The sequence below is a fragment of the Carcharhinus amblyrhynchos genome, chromosome 34 (genome assembly GCF_965287045.1).
Source record: "Carcharhinus amblyrhynchos chromosome 34, sCarAmb.v2.hapA, whole genome shotgun sequence".
Classification (NCBI taxonomy): domain Eukaryota; kingdom Metazoa; phylum Chordata; class Chondrichthyes; order Carcharhiniformes; family Carcharhinidae; genus Carcharhinus; species Carcharhinus amblyrhynchos.
This window is the reverse complement of record NC_137357.1, coordinates 4,909,483-4,929,670: the sequence shown is the minus strand read 5'-3', so window position 1 is coordinate 4,929,670 and position 20,188 is coordinate 4,909,483. Positions and strand designations below refer to the sequence as shown.

Here is a 20,188-nt window from a genome sequence, read left to right as displayed (position 1 = left end):
AGGGGGGGGGGGAGGGTGTGAGGGTAGGTGGCATTACGGGGTCTAAGGTTAAGGAGATGGTACAGGTAAGGATAGAGGCTGAGGATGTCCCAATAATAGAGGAAGTAAGGGGCAGGAGTATGGTTGGTGGCGTTCCAGCAAATAAGGTCCAGGTGAAGGCTGGGATGAAGGTGCTTTATCTGAATGCGCGAAGCATTAGGAATAAAGTGGATGAGTTGGTGGCGCAGATCGACACAAATGGATACGATCTGGTGGCCATTACAGAGACATGGCTGCAAGGTGACAGGGACTGGGAGCTGAATGTCCAGGGGTATCAAGTGTTTAGGAAGGATAGGCAGGAGGGAAAAGGGGGGGGCGTAGCTCTGCTGATTAAGGATAGCATCAGGGTGGTAGCGAGGGATGATATTGGAGCCAAGGAGCAGAAGGTGGAATCGTTGTGGGTAGAGATTAGGAACAGCAAAGGGAGGAAGACGCTGGTGGGTGTCGTCTATAGGCCCCCCAATAATGATCTGGAGGTGGGGCGGGCTGTTAACGCACAAATAAGTGCGGCGTGCAGGAATGGGACGGCCGTGGTTATGGGGGATTTCAATCTGCATATTGATTGGTCGACCCATGTTGGACGCGGTGGGCTCGAGGAGGAGTTCTTGGAATGCTGCCGGGATAGTTTCCTCGAACAGTGTGTGTTGGAACCGACGAGGGAGCGAGCTATCTTGGATCTGGTGTTATGTAATGAGGCGGGTAGAATTAGGGAACTTGCGGTGAAGGATCCTCTTGGGGAGAGTGATCATTGTATGGTGGAGTTTCTGGTGCAGATGGAGGAGGAGAAAGTGGGTTCCCGGACACGCGTCCTTCGTTTGAACAGAGGGGAGTACGGTAGGATGAGAGAAGAATTGGCGAAGGTGGACTGGGGGAGCGCGTTGGAAGGTAGGTCTGCTGAGCAGTAGTGGAGGATCTTTAAGGAGATCTTTCTTGGTGCTCAGCGGAAATTTATTCCGATGGTCAAAAAGGACAGTAGGAGGAGAGGTAATAAGCCGTGGATAACGAAGGAGGTGAAGGAAAGTGTTAAATTAAAAGCGGAGGCGTTTAGAGTAGCTAAGAGTAGTGGGCGAGAAGAGGATTGGGAGAGGTTTAAATGTCAACAAAGTTTGACAAAGAAGTTGATAAAGGAGGGTAGGAGAAACTATGAAGCTGGGCTAGCGCTTAATATAAAAAAGGATAGCAAGAGTTTTTATAAATATATAAAAAGGAAGAGGCTGGCTAGGGTGAACGTTGGTCCCTTAGAGGATGAGAAGGGGGACTTAGTGGTAGGGGATGGGGATATGGCTCAGGTCTTGAATAACTTTTTTGTTTCTGTCTTCACGGAGGACGACGTGAATAATTTGCCGGATGTTAGAGATGGAAAGGTGGTAGGACTGGAGGGTCTCGATGACATTACTGTTACTAGAGAGGCGGTGCTTGAGAGACTGGAGGGGTTGATTGTGGACAAGTCCCCAGGACCAGATGGAATGCATCCGAGGGTCCTGAAAGAAATGGCGGAGGTGATAGTGGATGCCTTGGTGGTTATTTTCCAGACCTCGCTGGATTCCGGGGAAGTGCCGGAAGATTGGAAAACGGCTAATGTTACGCCGTTGTTTAAGAAGGGTGCCAGGCAAAAGGCAGGGAATTATAGGCCTGTTAGTTTAACGTCTGTTGTAGGCAAAATGTTAGAATCCGTCATCAAGGAGGAAATAGCGAGGCATCTTGAGGGGAACTGCTTGATAGAGCAGACGCAGCACGGTTTCCTTAAAGGGAAGTCGTGTCTGACAAATTTACTGGAGTTCTATGAGGATATGTCTAGGGCGGTGGATAGAGGAGAGCCAGTGGATGTGGTCTTTCTGGATTTTCAGAAGGCGTTTGACAAGGTACCTCACAAGAGGTTATTACAGAAGGTCAGGGGGCATGGAGTTGGGGGTAGGGTGTTAGCGTGGATAGAGGATTGGTTGTCAAATAGGAGGCAGAGAGTGGGGGTCAATGGGTCCTATTCGGATTGGCGGTTGGTGACTAGTGGAGTGCCCCAGGGGTCGGTGCTGGGGCCTCAGCTATTTACCATTTATATAGATGATCTGGAGGAGGGAACCGAGTGTAGGGTGTCGAAATTTGCTGATGACACCAAAATTGGTGGAAAGGCAAATTGTGCGGAGGGTGGGGAGAGTCTACAGAAGTATCTAGATAGGCTGGGCGAATGGGCCAGGAAATGGCAAATGGAATTTAATGTTGGCAAGTGCAAGGTGGTCCACTTTGGTAGGAATAATGGTAGGAAGGATTATTACTTACGTGGAGAAAAACTGCAGCAGGCGACGGTGCAGAGGGACCTCAGGGTCCTTGTGCATGAGTCGCAAAAACCCAGCTTGCAGGTGCAGCAGGTGGTCAGGAAGGCAAATGGGATCATCGCGAGGGGGATTGAATATAAAAGTAGGGAGGTCTTGCTGAGGCTGTATAGGGCATTGGTGAGGCCGCAGCTGGAGTACTGTGTGCAGTTTTGGGTGCCGTACTTACGCAAGGATATTTTAGCCTTGGAGGGAGTGCAGAGGAGGTTTACTTCTTCACTCAAAGGGTGGTGAATCTCTGGAATTCTCTGCCCGTTGAAGTGGTGGAGGCTGCCTCGCTAAATATTTTTAAGACGCGGGTTGATGGGTTTTTGATGAGAGAGGGGATTAAGGGTTATGGGGAGAGGGCGGGAATGTGGAACTGAGCCACGACAGATCAGCCATGATCTTATTGAATGGCGGGGCAGGCTCGAAGGGCTAGTTGGCCTACTCCTGCTCCTATTTCTTATGTTCTTATGGCCAACATTCCTCCCTCAAAACTCAATTGATGTGTGGATATCTTTCTGGTGCATTGAAAGGATAAGGGGCAAGATATGGATCATACACTCCCTACAGTGCAGAAGGAGGTCATTTGGCCCATCGAGTGTGAACTGACCACAATCCCACCCAGACCTATTCCCATAACCCCACGTATTTACCCTGCTAATCCCGTGACATGAACGGGCAATTCAAAATGGCCAATCAACTGAACCCACACATCTCTGGACACTAAGGGTCAATTTAGCATGGCCAATCCATCTAACCCACACATCTTTAGATTGCGGAGATTATTTATGTGTGACATGGTGGTCACACACTCTCGCCTCCAGGTTTTAGGGACAGGAGTGCAAAATTAAGGCTCCCGTGTGGTGGATGTCAGCTCGAAGAATACCTTTGAGAAAAGTTGACTACGGGGTGGATCCAGCTTTTTAAATTTATTTTTGGGGTATGGGTGCCTGTGGTTGTGCCAGCATTTACATCCCGTTGCTCATTGCCTTTGAACTGAGTGGCTTAGCTAGGCCATTTCAGAGGGCAGTTGAGAGTCAACCACATTGCTGTGGTTCTGGAGTCACATGTAGGCCAGACCAGGTAAGAATGGCAGATTTCCTTCCAATGAACCAAATGGGCTTTTTCCAACAATTGACAATGGCTTCATGATCATCAGTAGATTCTTAATTCCCGATTTTTAAAATTGAATTCAAATTTCATCATCTGCCGTGGTGAGATTCAAACCTGGGTCCCCAGAACATGAGCCGAGTTTCTGGATTAACCACCTAGCAATAATTACCACTAGGCCGTTGTCTGTCCTCTGCAATGTCAGGAGGTGGTTCTCACCCTAGAAATAGGTGGGCACAGTAAGAAGTCTCACAGTACCAGGTTAAAGTCCAGCAGGTTTATTTGGTAGCACGAGCTTTTGGAGCGCTGCCCTTTCATCAGGTGAGCAGAGTGATGATTCCACTCAGCTGATGAAGGAGCAGAGCTCCAAAAGCTCGTAGTTCTGTTCGAACACCTGAGATCTGTTCCACACACGCCCTACTGGAATCCTTCAATGCTCTCTCCATCCTTTACAGTCACCATCTGAGATCCTGATGTTCAATTGAGCACCATCTTGTACATAGTGGCGACAGGCTAGTGAGCTGTTCCAGGAAAATCTTGCTATGGAAACCGATAGCAGTCTGCCTTGTGCGGGATGAGAAACAACTTTATTCATAAGCTGCTCCCAATCATGCAGCTCTTCTCTGATGTTGTCCAGAACTCTTTCAGAGTTCAGCTCTGCTGCTCTTGAGGGAATGCAGCCTCTCCGCTATCTTGCTTCGGAGGGAGGATGACTTGCTTGGTGTTTAAAGGGTCAGGGTGTTTGGGTGTTTGCACATTCCATCCCATACCTCTGCTTCCCCTCTGCACATACCCTACAGAGTCTCACGATGTGTTCGGTGCCTCCCCGAAGGGGCCTCCTCCATTTTGGGTGACAAGCCTGGGTCTCCCATGGGCCACTGGGAATGTTTAGCCTCTTCAGGGATGTTCTGAGGATGTCCCAAAAACGTTACCTCTGGGAGACCCATGCTGTGACAGAATTCCAGATAACCTAAACTGCACATCCTTGGACACTAAGGGGCAATTTAACTTGTCCAATCCACCGAACCTGCACATCTTTGGATACTAAGGGGCAATTTAGAATGGCCAATCCACCTAACCCGCACATCTTTGGACTCTGGGTAGAAAGGGGAGCACCCAGAGAAAACCCACACAGACACAGGGAGAATGTGTAAACTCCACACAGACAGTGACACAAGGCCAGGAATTGAACCCTAGTCCCTGGCGCTGTGAGGCAGCAGGACTAACCACTGTGCTGCCTTATTCTCAGTCTCATTCTCTTGCCCTTTCCCCAAATTTGTTTTAAATTTGACAAGATTTCCTTTGCATTGTGACCTGGGGCAGCCTGGTAGGCAGTCTCACTGTACCTGTGACTTTTCTGTCTGGGCAATGTCTAAGTAAAAGGTGTTTGTTAACAGTTTATACTGTACCTGAAACATGCGTGGCCTCAAATTGATGTGAAAAGACTCACCTTGAAAACGCCAATCATGGAATCAGATCGAAGTGAGCGTGAATTTAACACCTTCAGAAAAGAGGGAAGATTCTGTCAGGATGAAAGGCAATGACTATTCTCAGAGCTCAAGAGTTGGTAGTCCTCAGCTCCATACCTGATGCACAACAGAGGGCAGAACTACCTAAGCTCACTGTTGTAATCACTGAAGAACAACTTTTGGACACACAGAAATCAGAAGCATGAGGAGGCCATTCAGCCCTTCGAGCCTGCTCCACCATTCATTTTGAACATGGCTGATCATCAAATTCAATATCCTGATAGCCCCCCTCTTTCCCCGATATCCCTTGGTCCCTTAAGCCCCAAGAGCCAAATCTAATTTCTTCTTGAAATCACACAAATTTTTGGCCTCAGCTACTTTCTGTGGTCGTGAATTCCATACATTCACCACCCTCTGGGTGAAGAAACTCCTCCTCACCTCAGTCCCAAAGGTTTACCCCTTATCCTCAAACTATGACCCCAAGTTCTGCATTATAATGTCTCAATGGTTAGGTGGATTGGCCATGCTAAACTGTCCCTATTTTTTTTGCTCTGTTTCATTTCTCAGCTGGCCTGTGCTGCAGAGAAACTCTTTGTTCCAACCAATCCTGCTTCTCAAGTTTCTGTTCGTTCTGCTAGTTTAGCCTGGTCTTAAAAGTGCTTTTGCAGAACTAGGTACGGAATGTACAACTTTAAAACGGTGATTGAATTATGTGCAAGTGCCTCAGTCAAATTATAATCTCTGGCATAATGGGTCTGTATTCCCTGTGTGAAGTACTATGGGGGTATTGGTGAGGCCACACCTGGAGTACTGTGTGCAGTTTTGGTGTCCTTATCTGAGGAAGGATTTCCTTGCTATAGAGGGAGTACAGCGAAGGTTTACCAGGCTGATTCCTGGGATGGCAGGTCTGTCATATGAGGAGAGACGAAGCCAGTTAGGATTACATTCACTGGAGTTTAGAAGACTGAGAGGATATCTCATAGAAACCTATAAAATTCTAACAAGGTTAGACAGGATAGATTCAGAAAGAGTGTTCCCAATGGTGGGGAAGTCCAGAACTCAGGGTTTTAGTTTGGGGATAAGGGGTAAATCTTTCAGAACTGAGGTGAGGAGAAATTTCTTCACCCAGAGGGTGGTGAATGTGTGGAATTCACTCCCACAGAAAGTAGTTGAGACCAAAACGTTGTGTGATTTCAAGAAGAAATTTGAAATAGCTCTTGGGGCTAAAGGGATTAAGGGATATGGGGGGGGGGGAAGGGGGAAATCAGGATATTGAATTCAGTGATCAGCCATGATCAAAATAAACAATGGAGCAGGCTCAAAGGGTCGAATGGCCTACTCCTGCTACAAGTTTCTATGTAACATGCAGTTACTGTTCATCAAGCCATTACAATGCAGAATTATAGCATCCTCTCAAGACTATACAAGTCATAAATCCTTCCAGGAAAGCCCTGGAACCATTCAGCCCATCGTACCTGTGCCAGCTGTTAGAACGATCTATCTAATTAACACTCAGTTCAAGGACAATTAGGGATGGACAATAAATGCTGGCTAGTCAGCGACGCCCATATCCCACGAATGAATAAAACAAAGAGTTCCAGCTCATTCCCATTTGCTGGGTATGAAAGTTATTCCTCACATGCCTCCCCACCATATGTCTCATCCAAAATCCTAAATCTGTGTCTCCCCCCACACTCCTTGTCCCGTCAGCTAATGGAAACAGCTTTTCAATGTCGACCTTATCTAAACCTGTCATAATCTTGTACGCCACCATCAAATCTCCCCCTCAATCTCTGGTGCTCCAAGGAAAACAATCCCAGCTTCCTCAATGTTACCTTGAGAGCGAAAGCCCCCTGGTCATAGAGTCATAGATGTTTACAGCATGGAAACAGGCTCTTCGGCCCAACTTGTCCATGCCCCCGTTTTTTTCAAAACCCCTAAGCTAATCCCAATTGCCCACATTTGGCCCATGTCCCTCTATACCCATTGTACCCGTGTAACTGTCTAAATGCTTTTTAAAAGATAAAATTGTACCCGCCTCTACTACTACCTCTGGCAGCTCGTTCCAGACACTCACCACTCTCTGTTTGAAAAAACTGCCCCTCTGGACACTTTTGTATCTCTCCCCTCTCACCTTAAACCTATGTCCTCTAGTTTTAGACTCCCCTACCTTTGGGAAAAGATATTGACTATCGAGCTGATCTGTGCCCCTCATTATTTTATCGATCTCTATAAGATCATCCCTCAGCCTCCTACGCTCCACAGAAAAAAGTCCCAGTCTATCCAGCTTCTCCTTATAACTCAAGCCATCGAGTCCCGGTAGCATCCTAGTAAATCTATTCTGCACTCTTTCTAGGTTAATAATATCCTTTCTATAATAGGGTGAAAGGAACCATCACTGGAACCATTCTCCCTCTGTACCCTCTCAAGGGCCAATAGCAGGAACCCGGTTCGATTTTTGTTCTCCCTCCTTCAGCCCAGGGATTTGGTGGTATTGAATGAATTGCGGTTTCAGCAAAGATCAGGCAGTGGGACAGAATTTGAATGGACAAGTTTTTGTCGAATGAGCAGACAATGCCCCGTTCCATTCCCTGCTGACTGTAGAATCTACAGTGCAGAAGGTGGTCATTTGGCCCATCAAGACTACACCAAACACAATCCAACCAGGTCCCATCCTCGTAACCTCACATATTTACAGTCCAAATCCCCTTGACATTAAGGGACAATTTAGTATGGCCAGTCAACCAAACCCACACATCTTTGGACTATGGGAGGAAACTGGAGCACTCGGAGGAAACCCATGCAGACATGGGGAGAATGTGCAGTCTCCACACAGACAGTGACCCGAAGGCGGAATTCAATCTGGATCCCTGGCGCTGTGAGGCAACACTGCTAACCACTGTGCCACCATGCCACCCCAATGATGAGTGAGGAAGAACCAGGGTCCAGATACTGAAGCAGTTTCACAGTGGGACCAAGCTCTTGTCGAGCATAAACACCAGCACAGATCCGAAAGGCCTGATTCCTAGCTCTAAGTTCAAAAAATCTTTTAACTGTAATCCAAGTTCAACCCTGCACTGACCTACCTGAAGGTGTATAAGCGTGTCAAAGACCTCTTTTGGGAGCTTATTAAAATTCTGGAAGAAAATCTGCCGAGACAGAACAGCAGCATTAGTTGCTTGGTCACACAGAACTTGAACATTGCTAAAAAGTGACGCACACTGCCAAAGCTTTTCATCCTGCACTCATCAGGACAAACGCAAATCTCAGACAAATTGCAACCATTTGTACTACAGGAGAAAAGGTGCATCAACTCTGATTGGTCGATGCATTGCCATGGATAAGTCAAGGGCCCGACTTACAAGATGGCTGATCTGGTCAATCTGTGTGGAACTGTAGGAATCCCAATTTGTCTGCTGGCTGGTGAAGGTGGGCTTGCAGTAGGAAGATAATAGTGGATAACCTATTCGCGATATGGTGAATGGGCAGCACTTGCTGTACAATCCTGACTGCTCCAACAGCGCTAACAACCAATTGAGGATAATCAGTCGAGTTCGTAACATGGTTTATTTACATTTGCCAGAAGTGACATACATCAATACACAGTTCACTGCAAACAAAAGGGCTATGTCCAAACCTAGTGCATCTTTTGAAGTACCTGGGAACCTGAGGAGCCAAAGTTCCCCACTGTTTTCTCAGAGAAGCATGACAGGGTCCAAAGAAACTACGAAAGTTTAAGAAGCCCACAAGCAAAGTCTACAAGAGAAATCCAGTTCTGGTTTTAAAGATATCCATAACCAAAACAATGTTATTAATGTCTACAACAAAAAACAGAAAGTGCAGGAAAATCTCAGCAGGTCTGACAGCATCTGTGGAGGGAGAATAGAGCCAATGTTTCGAGTCAGGATGCGCCTTTGTCAGAGCTGAGATTTTCAGCATTTTTCTGTTTTTGTTTCAGATTCCAGCATTGGCAGTGCTTTGCCTTTATCTTGTTATTACTATCTAGTTTACCAAGCTGTATTTATGCTGAATGAGACCTTTCCACTTTGCGACAGTTTGATGGGTCTCGTTGTTTTGTTGACTTATTTCCTTGTCCCAATTCCTTGTACCCTCACTCAACAACATCCATCTCAGGCAAACTTCAGTTGGAGTACAGCCTTCTGGAGCAATATGTGTGATTTCCAGCACCCTTTTTGTGTGACAAATACTTCCTTGCAGCTGCTCTGAATGGGCCAGCTCTAATTTTAACGTCCCTTCATTCTGGACTTCTCTTAATAAAGGATAGTTTATCCCTGCCGACACAAAGTGAATCTCCTAACCGATCTTGGCTGGATCTCCACTTAGCTCACTTGCCATAACAACACAAAAGTAAGCATGCAATTAAATTGAGGAGGAGAGACATCATAGAATCCCTACAGTGCAAAAGGAGGTCATTCAGCTCCTTGGGTTTCCACCAATTCTCCAACAGAGCATCATACCCAGGACCTTTCCTCGTAATCCCAGATATTTACACGACTAATCGATCTAATCTATACATCTTTGGACACTAAGGGGCAGCTAGCATGGAAAATCCACCTAACCCATTCATCTTTGGACACTAAGGGACAATTTAGCATGGTCAATCCACCTCACCTGCACACACCTTTGGACACTAAGAAGCAATTTAGCATGGCCAATCTACCTAACGTGGCACATCTTTGAACACTAAAGGGCAATTTAGCATGACCAATCCCCCTAACCTGCACTTCTTTGGACACTAAGGGGCAATTTAGCATGGCCAGTCCACGAAACCCTCACATCTCCAGAGTTGCAGGAAGAAACTGGAGAACCTGGGGGAAATCCACACAGAAACATGGAGAACGTGCAAACTGTACACACGGAGAGTCACCCAAGGCCCGGAATTGAACTCTGGTCCCTGGCGCCGTGAGGGAGCAATGCAAACCACTGTGCCGCCCCATAATTATTCTGGAAAGAAGACAGGGAACGATCAGACTGTGACAAAGCCCAGTACCCTGCTTCATAAGGCTGGTAAATAGGATGCAAATGATTGAGAATCGAATGAACTCAGCCTGACGATATATGAACGATGGACTTTTATACAAAATGCAGAGCGTAAAAGGCCTCTCATTTCTGTTCTGTACAGTAAGGAGATCAGCATTTTGTGATCTATTGTAATTATCTGTATGCTCAGAATTGTACCGATCTTATATTATTTTTATGCCTGATTTTAATGATTGCCTATAACTCTGTTCTGAATTAGGATGACCTGTTTTATTTGTAGCAGCATCACAATTCAGCACTTGCCACAATGATCAATAATCAATAAATCGATTATCTATCGGCCCAAGAAAGGTGTGAGTCAGCCTCTGCAGCATAAAGACAGTGCCTCTTACCTCGTCGAAGACAGGGTTGTTTCCCCGTTTGATTCGTGTTCGGAATACAGTGTCGCCCACGTACACCTTCACCACGGGCTTGATGTTACCACCTTGCAGCTGACGGCCTTCGATAACACGGATTCGAACCTAACGACAAGGAAATGTCACAACCGGCTCCTCTGTAGCATCATCCAACCACTCCGCCCATTGTGCCGGCGTTGGCTCTTCGTTATGTCTGTTCAGTTAATCCCACTCCCACCTCTTTCCCCAAACAATACTAAGAATTTTCCTCTTGTCCAGATTCTGCTTCCACTACCCTTTCAGACAGCGTCTTCCACATCACAACAACATGCCATTAATAGAGTCCTATCCAAATTCAACGGGGATGACGTAGAAACAGTCAACAACCTCAAGTTCCTACATGTTCAGACTGCCAACAATCTGTCCTGCTCTCTCCATGCCAAAGCTACAGTTAAGAAAGTCCACCAACACCTCTACTTCATCAGGAGGTGAAGGAAATTTGGCATGTCCATTCCAGTTCTCACCAATCTTTATAGAAACACCATAGAAAGCATCTTTTTTGGATGTATCATAGCTTGGTGTGGTTCCTACTCTGCTCAAGACTGCAAGAAACTACAAAGGGTTGTAAGCGTAGCCCAGTCTATCATGCAAACCAGCTTTCTATCCATTGACTCTGTCTACACTTCCTGCTGCCTTGATAAAGCAGCCAGCATAATCAAGGACCCCACATATCCTGGACATCCTCTCTTCCACCTTCTTCCATCGGGAAAAAGATCCAAAAGTCTGAGGACACGTACCAACAACTCAAGAACAGCTTCTTCCCTGCTGCTGTCAGACTTTTGAATAGAACTACCTCGCATTAAGTTGATATTTTTCTACCCTAGCTATAACTGTAACACCACATTCTGCATCCCCTCCTTTCTTCTCTAGCAACTGTATGCTTTGTCTGTATAGTGCGCAAGAAACAATACTCTTCACTGTATACCAATACATGTGACAATAATAAACTAAACATTTTTCACTGTATCTCAACACGTGACAATAATAAATCAAACAATACTTTTCACTATCCCAATATGTGACAATAATAAATCAAATCAAATCTAAATCCATATCAGTTCCCTGCCATCACAGATGCCCCCATTCCAAAATGCCCCTCATAATTTTGTAGACCTCTATCAGGTCTCCCCTCAGCCTCAGTCTTTCCAGTGAAAACAATTCCAATTTATTTAACATATCCTCATAGCTAATGCCCTTGAGACCAGGCAACATCCTGATGAACCTTCTTTGCACTCTCTCCAAAGCTTCCACCCCCTTCTGATAGTGTAGCAATTCCTGACCAGTCATTCACTCTTCCGACGGTTTTAAACAGGGCAAATTCAGCAGCTATGTCGCTCCCTTCTCAGGATGGGTCCAATATTCCCAACACAGTGGCTCACATTCCCAACCTCAACCCCGAGCCTCACGTGAGCCCTGAACCCAAGTCATTGTAACTGGCTTTTTTTTATTCATTCATGCAATGTGGGCATTGCTGGCTCAGCCAGTATTTATTGCCCATCTTTGAGGACGTTTAAGAGCCAACCACATTAATGTGTGGACCTGGAGTCACACGTACAGAAAGAAAGTTTATTTATTAGTCACAAGTAGGCTGACATTCACAACTGCGAAAATCCCCTAGTCGCCACACTCCAGTGCCTGTTTGGGTACATTGAAGGAGAATTTAGCACCTAACCAGCACCGAAGCACCCGGCGGAAACCCATGCAGACATGAGGAGAATGTGCAAACACCACACAGACAATCACCCAAGTTGGGAATTGAACCCAGGTCCTGGCGCCGTAAGGCAGCAATGTTAAGCATTGTGCCGCCCCACAGTGTACCCAGACAGGGCAAGGATGACAGATTTCCTTCCCTAAAGGACATTTGTGAACGAAATGGGCTTTTACAATAATCGGCAATGGTTTCACGGTCATAATTCAACTTTTAAGTCCAGTTTTTTTTTTATTCAAATTTCTGCCGAGTTGGGATTCGAACCAGAGAATTATTGTGGGTCTCTGGATTATTAGCATAGTGACCATGCCACTATGCCACTGCCTCCCCTCTGTTTCATCCTCCAGTCACTGTGAGACTGCGCACAAGTGAATGATTCATGGTGAGGCATTTGGCTTTCATACACAACTCTCCTCTCATCTGTTACCTGGAATTCCTGAGGTTTGTCCGAGAACTTCCTGGTGACCTTTGAGGTTTCCTTGAGGGAGCTGGCTTCTGGAGTCGGTGATCGTGATCTCAATGGAAACTCCTGTAACTTGGGAATGTCTGTGGTGTCGCGCAGTTCTGGCTGCCCCACTTTGCCTGAGAAGAATACAGATTGAGTATAGCCTTGACAGTGTACATACAGACACACGTATATACACACACACACCTCACCTATTAGAAAGGAAGGAATTTACTGAATCAAAGTCTCAGACTAACGACAGAATGAGTTATGTGGACCAGTGGTTAACACTGCTGCCTCACAGTGCCAGGGACTGGTCAATTCTGGCCTTGGGTCACTTTGTGGAGTTTGCATATTGCTACCTGCGTCTGCGTGGGTTTCCTCCAGGTACTCCGGTTTCCTCCCATAGTCCGTAAGATGTGCAGGTTAGGGGACTGGCCTTGCTAAATTGCCCCTTAGTGTCTAAAGATGTGCAGGTTAGGTGGATTGGCCATGGAAGATTGTCCATAGCGTCAGGGGATTAGCAGAATAAAAATGTGAGGTTATGGGGATAGGCCCTGGGGTGGATTGTGGTTATTGCAGACTTGATGGGCTGAATGGCCTCCTCACGGTCGGGATTGGAACACAGTCATGGCCAGATGGCATCAGCACTTCTACGGGACAAGCACCAGAGACTGAATCAGGTTTGACAGTAATACCCTCCGGCTTTGTATCAGGCCAGTTAGTTAATGAAGGGGTTAAAATAACATAAGAGGCAGATCATATGCAAGCTGGGTGACCACTCTGTGCAAGCATGGCCCTGAGGTTCTGAGTAGCCTGTCATTTTAATTCCCCACTTTGCACCCACACTGACATCCCTGTCCTTGGCCTGAAGCACCGTTCCAGTGAAGCTCAAGGCAAGGTTTCCATCAGGCACCCAAGCCTTGCTCAAAACCGACTGAATCTCTGATGAAAGGACATCAGCTCAAAACATTGACACTATTTCTCTCTACAGAAGTGGCCAGACCTGCCAAGTACTCCCAACTATCTCTGTTACTATTAAGTTGATGGTCTCGCCTTCTGGCTTTTGCAGACCCTCGATCAAGGCATCCCAGGGGAGGTACAGCATGGTGAGACACCGAGTAAAGTTAAAATTATCAGTCACAAGTAAGGCTTACATTAACACTGCAGTGAAGTTGCTGTGAAAATCCCCTAATTGCCACACTCCAGCGCCTGTTCGGGTAAACTGAGGGAGAATTTAGCACCTAACGAGCACATCTTCAAACTTTCGGAGGAAACCCACACAGACACAGGGAGAATGCGCAGCCTCTGTGCAGACAGTGACCCAAGCCGGGAATTGAACCCAGATCCCTGGCACTGTGAGGCAGCAGTGCAAACCACTGTGCCACTGTGTCCAATAACCAAACTCAGAACAGGAGGCCATTCAGCCCCTCAAGCCTGTTCCACTATTCAGTGAGATCATAGGTTATCTCCACTTCCTCCTTACCTCTTAATGTCCTCTATTTTGGATTCTCAAATGATTAATCAAGCGAACATCTTGTGCATTTTGGAGGAGAAAGCTTGCTCCAGACTTCTACCCCCTTTTATATGGAGATGTGCTTCCTAACTTTTCTCCTGAATGGACTTGCTCTGGTTGTGTCTCTCTGTCTGAGACTCTTCATAGAATCCCTTAAGTGTAGAAGGAAGCCATTCGGCCCATCAAGTCCACACTGACCACAATCCCACCCAGGCCCTACTCCCATAATCCCACACATTTACCCTGCTAATCCCCTGACACGAGGGGCAATTTTAGCATGGCCAATCAACCAACCTGCACATCTTTGGACTGTGGGAGGAAACCGGAGCACCCGGAGGAAACCCACCCAGCTCCGGGAGAACACGCAGACTCTGCACAGAAATTCACCCGAGACCAGAATTAAACCTGGGTCCCAAGCACTGTCAAGCAGCAGTGCTAACCAGTATGCCACCTTTGACTCACTGTGCCAACTCCATTCACGAGCAGATGAACCTCTGATTTAACCTCTGAATCTTTCTTCCAAAATGCCAAGAACAACAATCAAATCCCCTATCAATCCAGGGCAATGCGAGCCTATCATTGATAGTCCAACCAGGATTTCGCTTAGCAGCAACTAAACACCCTCTCCTTTACAATCTTGATCTCTCTAAGCATAAAGGGTTAACTTTAAAAGGTTAGTCATAACACAAATCAATTCCAGCCTCCCGGACTACCTGATTCCAGTACAGTTTGCCTACTGCCGCAATTTCCCTGGTCCTGCACTCAACCCTGGAACACCTAGGTAACAAGGACACCTAAGTCAGACTCCTACTTACTGACTACAGCTCAGCCTTCAACACCATTATTCCCCAAAACTCATCTCCAAACTCTGCAGCCTTGGCCTCAGCACCTCCCTCTGTGGCTGGATCCTGAACTTCCTAACTCACAGGCCAAAATCAGTAAGGATAGGCAACACCACCTCCTCAACACCAGTGCCCCACAAGGCTGTGTTCTCAGCCCCCTACTGTACTCCTTGTCCACCTATGACGATGCAGCCAAATTCACCTCCAATTTGATTTTCAAGTTTGCTGATGACACCGCCGTAGTGGGTCAGATCTCAAACAATGACAAGGCAGAGAACAGGAATGAGATAGAGAATCTGGTGAACTGGTGTGGCAACAATATCCCTCAATATCAACAAAATGAAGGAGAACGTCATCGACTTCAGGAAGTTGAAAGGAGAACATGTTCCTGTCTACATCAATAGAAACAAAGTAGAAAGGGTCGAGGGCTTCAGATTTTTAGGTGTCCAGGTCACCAACAACCTGTCCTGGTCCCTCCATGATGACACTATCGTGAAGAAAGACCATCAACACCTCTACTTTGTCTGAACACTAAGGAAATTTGGCATGTCTGCTGTGACTCTCACCAACTTTTATAGATGCACCATAGAAAGCATTCTTTCTGGTTGTATCACAGCACGGTATGGCTCCTGCTCTGCCCAAGACCGCAAGAAACTACAAAAGGCCGTCAACGTAGCCCAATCCATCACACAAACCAGCCTCCCATCCATTGACTCTGTCTACACTTCCCACTGCCTTGGGAAAATGCAGCCAGCATAATTAAGGACCCCACACACCCCAGACATTCTCGCTTCCACTTTCTTCCATCGGGAAAAAGATGCAAAAGTCTGAGGTCACGTACCGACCAACTCAAGAACAGCTTCTTCCCTGCTGCAGCCAGGTCTTTGAATGGACCTATCTCGCGTTAAGTTGATCTTTCTCTACACCCTAGCTATGCCCGTAACATTACATTCTGCGCTCTCTCAAATCCTTCTCTATGAACAGTATGTTTTGTCTACATAACATGCAAGAAACAATACTTTTCACTGAATGTTAATACATGTGACAATAATAAATCAAATCAAATTTCATCAATATTTTTGATTTCGTTTGTGCCGGACTTTTAACTATCTTGGGAACTCCGTGCATGGAGTCGCAACTGCAGAGGTTGGGCCCACTGACCACACCAGCTCTCGGCAGAATCCTGGAGCGCTTACCTCAGAAAGTAGCTGAGGGTAAAATGTTGTGTGGTTTCAAGTAGGAATTAGATATAGCTCTTGGGGGTAAAGGGATCAAACTATCTATATTCAAGTTTCTTGATGAGTTGGAGTTTAAAAGGGTGAGAGGGGATCTCATAGGAAATTTATAAAATTCCAATAGGGTTAGACAGCGTTGATTCAGAAAGAATGTTCCCCACGGTGGGGGGACTTCAGAAGTACAAGATTTATCTAAGGATGTCCTTGCTATGGAGGGTGTACAAAGAAGATTTACCAGGGCAGGTTCCTGGGATGGCAGGTCTGTCATATGATGAGACACGAAGTTGGTTAGGATGAGATTTACTGGAGTTTGGAACCAGAGCACCCAGAGGAAACCCACACAGATATGGGGTGAACGTACAGACTCCACACAGTGACCCGAGGCCAGAATTGAACCCAGGTCCCTGGCACAGAGAGACAGCAGTGCTAACCACTACGCCACCACTCTGCCCTCATAGAAACTTATAAAATTCTAACAGGGTTACACAGGGTAGATTCAGCAAGAATGTTCCTGATGGTGGGGGAAGTCCAGGGGTAGGGGGTCACAGTTTGAGGATAAGGGGTAAACCTTTTAGAACTGAGGTGCGGAGAAATTTCTTCACCCAGAGGGTGGTGAATGTGGAATTCGCTATCACAGAAAGTAGTTGAGGCCAAGAAGAAATTAGATATAGCTCTTGGTGCTAAAGGGATCAAGTGATATTTGGGGGAGGGGGCGGATTCACGATATTGAATTTGATGATCAGCCATGGCAGAGAAAGGTCAAAATGCTGAATGGCCTCCTCCTGCTTCTAGTTTCTACGTTTCTTTCAATCATCCCAGTCCCCCACATTTGACCCTTTGAAAGGACCCCGATCTGTTAATTTTTTGGTCCAAAAATGGATGTTCTTAAGCTTAAAGTTATTCGTCACTGTTTCCAGTCACTGAATCTATCTCTCGGCGAGAGTATGCTGCCTTCTCTATGTTGCTTTCCAGCGTGATAGTTTCCCAACAACAGCGCATTCCCTGTGATCGCCAGGCTTAGAGCCAAACACTGTTGCTTAACACGTGAAAACGTTGCTTCATGGAGTGTCTCACTTACTCTCTATCTTCTCTTTCTTCTTGATCAGGGGAGGCTCATGGAAGATTTCAAAGCTGAGAGTGTTCTGAAAAACAAGAGGGCGATGACAAGCAAACGCATGAATTCCCACCAGTTCTGTTTCATTCCCCCCAGCCCAGACCAGCCCGGCGGCCCACTTTGGATCCTGTTGTCATCCAAGCACTGGTCGTCCTCCATCATCCTCCCCCCTCCCATCAAATCTCTCGTGCAGGGAGTGGCAGAAGGCTCCGTCAAGTCAGGGAGGGGGCTCACAGCTTGCATTTGGGTACAACATCAACACTTTGCATGCATACAGCACTTTTAACCAACGAAAACCCAGGAAGGAGCCTGGTCAGACAGCTTTTAACACTGAGGCATCTTTAAGACAGATGGCTTAGATCTTAATTAAAGGAGGACATTTTAAGAGGCATCTTAAAGGAGGAGGCTTTGGGCTGAGGCATTGGTGGACAGAAGTATTAATGTTATGTCAGTTAGATTCTTAGGGTTAAGGGTAAAAAGATGAAGGATATTGATTGATTAAATATCATTCAATCATAGAATCCCTACAGTGCAGGAGCCATTTGGCCCATCGAGTCTGCACTGACAACAATCCCACCCAGGCCTGATCCCCGTAACCCCATACATTTACCCACTAATCCCTCTAACCTACACGCCCCAGAACACGAAGGGTCAATTTAGCATCGTCAATCAATCTAACCTGCACATGTTTGGGCCGTGGGGGTAAACCGGAGCACCCAGAGGAAACGCACACAGATGGTGACCCAAACCGGGAATCAAACCCTCGTCCTTGGCGCTATGAGGCAGCAGTGCTAACCACTGTGCCACTGTGCCCTTGAACTGAGTGGCTTGCTAGACCATTTCAGAGGGCAATTGAGAGTCAACCACATTGCTGTGGCTCTGGGGTCACACGACATAAGGACAGCAGATTTCCTTCCCCAGAGGACATTAGTGAACCAGATGGGTTTTTCTGACAATGGTTTCATGGTCACCAGTAGATTCTTAACTCCAGATATTTTTTCTTGTATTCAAATTCCACCACCTGCCATGGTGGGATTTGAAACCGAGACCCCAGGATATTAGCTGAGTTTCTGGATTAATAGAATAGTGATACCACTAGGCTGTCACTTCCCCTTGATGCAAATATCAAGCTGCAGCATTTTGATGAGCTCAGCTTTGTAGTGGGTGTAAGGTGGGAGTGCAGGCAGGAGAGAGACAGACAGACAGACAGACAGACAGTCAGTGAGAGAGAGCACATAAGGTCCACTCTACATTCCTACAGAAACCTCACCTTGGTTTTTTGTTTCCTCTTATCCAGCAGAGGAACTTTGACAAAAGAGACATTTTTGCTCTTCTCACTGACCATACTGGCAAGCTGGACATTGATGGAACCGATAAGTCTGTGGGGGAGAGCAAGAAAGATAAAATCCAGTTACCGTGGGTTAACTTATCACTGGACACCCTGGCATTCCATCCACTTAACTACCTTCACAGTTGACAACTCAAAAACAGGACACACAACCTAAGTTAATTTTCAAGGATAGTCGGCAAGGTTTTTTTTAATGAAGTTTATTTATTAGTGTCACAGTAGGCTTACATTAATACTGCAATGAAGTTACTGTGAAAATCCCCTTGTCGCCACATTCTGGCGCCTGTTAGGGTACACTGAGGGACAATTTAGCATCTAACCAGCACGTCTTTCAGACTGTGGGGGGAAATGGTGGCACAGTGGTTAGCATAGCTGCCTCACAGCACCAGGAAGCCGGGTTCAAATCCTGGCTTGAGTCACTCATTGTCTGAGTGGAGTCTGCATGGGTTTCCAGCTCTCTCCCTACTCCAACTCTGAGAGACCCAGCCTTTACTGACTTTGCTTAGCCAGACAGAACATAAATGTGAGGACATTGCTTCACCAACTCAATGAGTAAGCTCGTGGCAACGTGCAGAAGAATGTTACCTGCCCTTTCCAACTTTATCTTTGCTTTTCAGCTGAATCTGCAGAGAAGATCTTGCGTCGAGAGCATGTCCTTTCAACTTAAAGTCCAGTGTCTAAAAGATTCAAAATAGGGTTGGTGACCATTTATAATTAAGCCCTTCAAACAGCAACTCACCCCAAAATGAGGCTGACTGCACCCAAGCACCCAAAACCAAACACCACTCCCATGTGACACCCAACACACCTTCGTGACACCCAACAGCACACATCCTTCCATGTGGCACTCGACACCCTTCCATATGACACCCAACATCACACACTCTTTCCTGTACCACACAACACCATTCCAAGTATCACTCAACACCACACAGCCCTTCCAGTGACGCCCAGTACAAAACACCCCTCCCTGCAACACCCAATACCGCACACCCCTCTCTCCCTGTGATACCCAGGAATGAAGAGTTTGTCATATGAGGAGCGGTTGAGGAATCTGGGTCTGTACTCAATGGAGTTTAGAAGGATGAGGATTGATCTAATTGAAACTTACAGAATACTGAAAGGACTGGATAGAGTGGACGTGGAGAGGATGGTTCCACTAACAGGAGAAACTAGAACTTGAGGGCACAACCTCAGAGTAAAGGGACACTCCTTTAAAACTGAGAATGAGGAGGAATTTCTTCAGCCAGAGGGTTTGGTGAATCTGTGGAACTCTTTGCCTCCGAAGGCTGTGGGGGCCAGGTCATTGAGTGTCTTTAAGACAGCGATAGGGAGGCTCTTGATCAATAAAAGGATCAAGGGTTACGGGGAGAAGGCAGGAGAACGGTGATGAGAAAAACATCAGCCATGATTGAATGGCAGAGCAGACTCGATGGGCCGAGTGGCCTAATTCTGCTCCTATATCTTACAGTCTTATGATCAATACCACACACCCTTACTGTGACACTCAACACTGCACACCCAAGCCTGTGACACATCCCTTACTGTACCACCCGACACCACACTCCCTCTGTCACTGTACCCTGCATATTCC

The 20,188-nt window shown here is 46.5% G+C and overlaps 1 protein-coding gene across 1 annotated transcript in view; it reads right to left on the bottom strand.

Moving 5' to 3' along the window:
* Positions 1–19,205, bottom strand: part of LOC145361252 (myoferlin-like) — a 123,598-nt gene extending 104,393 nt beyond the window's left edge. The window contains exons 1-7 of the mRNA XM_080216885.1: positions 19,180–19,205; positions 18,517–18,625; positions 17,211–17,274; positions 12,522–12,676; positions 10,324–10,452; positions 8,017–8,079; positions 4,912–4,962 (exon numbers count right to left, since the gene is read on the bottom strand). Of these exons, the coding sequence (XP_080073011.1) occupies positions 4,912–4,962; positions 8,017–8,079; positions 10,324–10,452; positions 12,522–12,676; positions 17,211–17,274; positions 18,517–18,591 (537 nt within the window). The 5' untranslated portion in view covers positions 18,592–18,625; positions 19,180–19,205. The remainder of the gene's footprint in view (positions 1–4,911; positions 4,963–8,016; positions 8,080–10,323; positions 10,453–12,521; positions 12,677–17,210; positions 17,275–18,516; positions 18,626–19,179) is intronic.
* Positions 19,206–20,188: the final 983 nt, after the last annotated feature.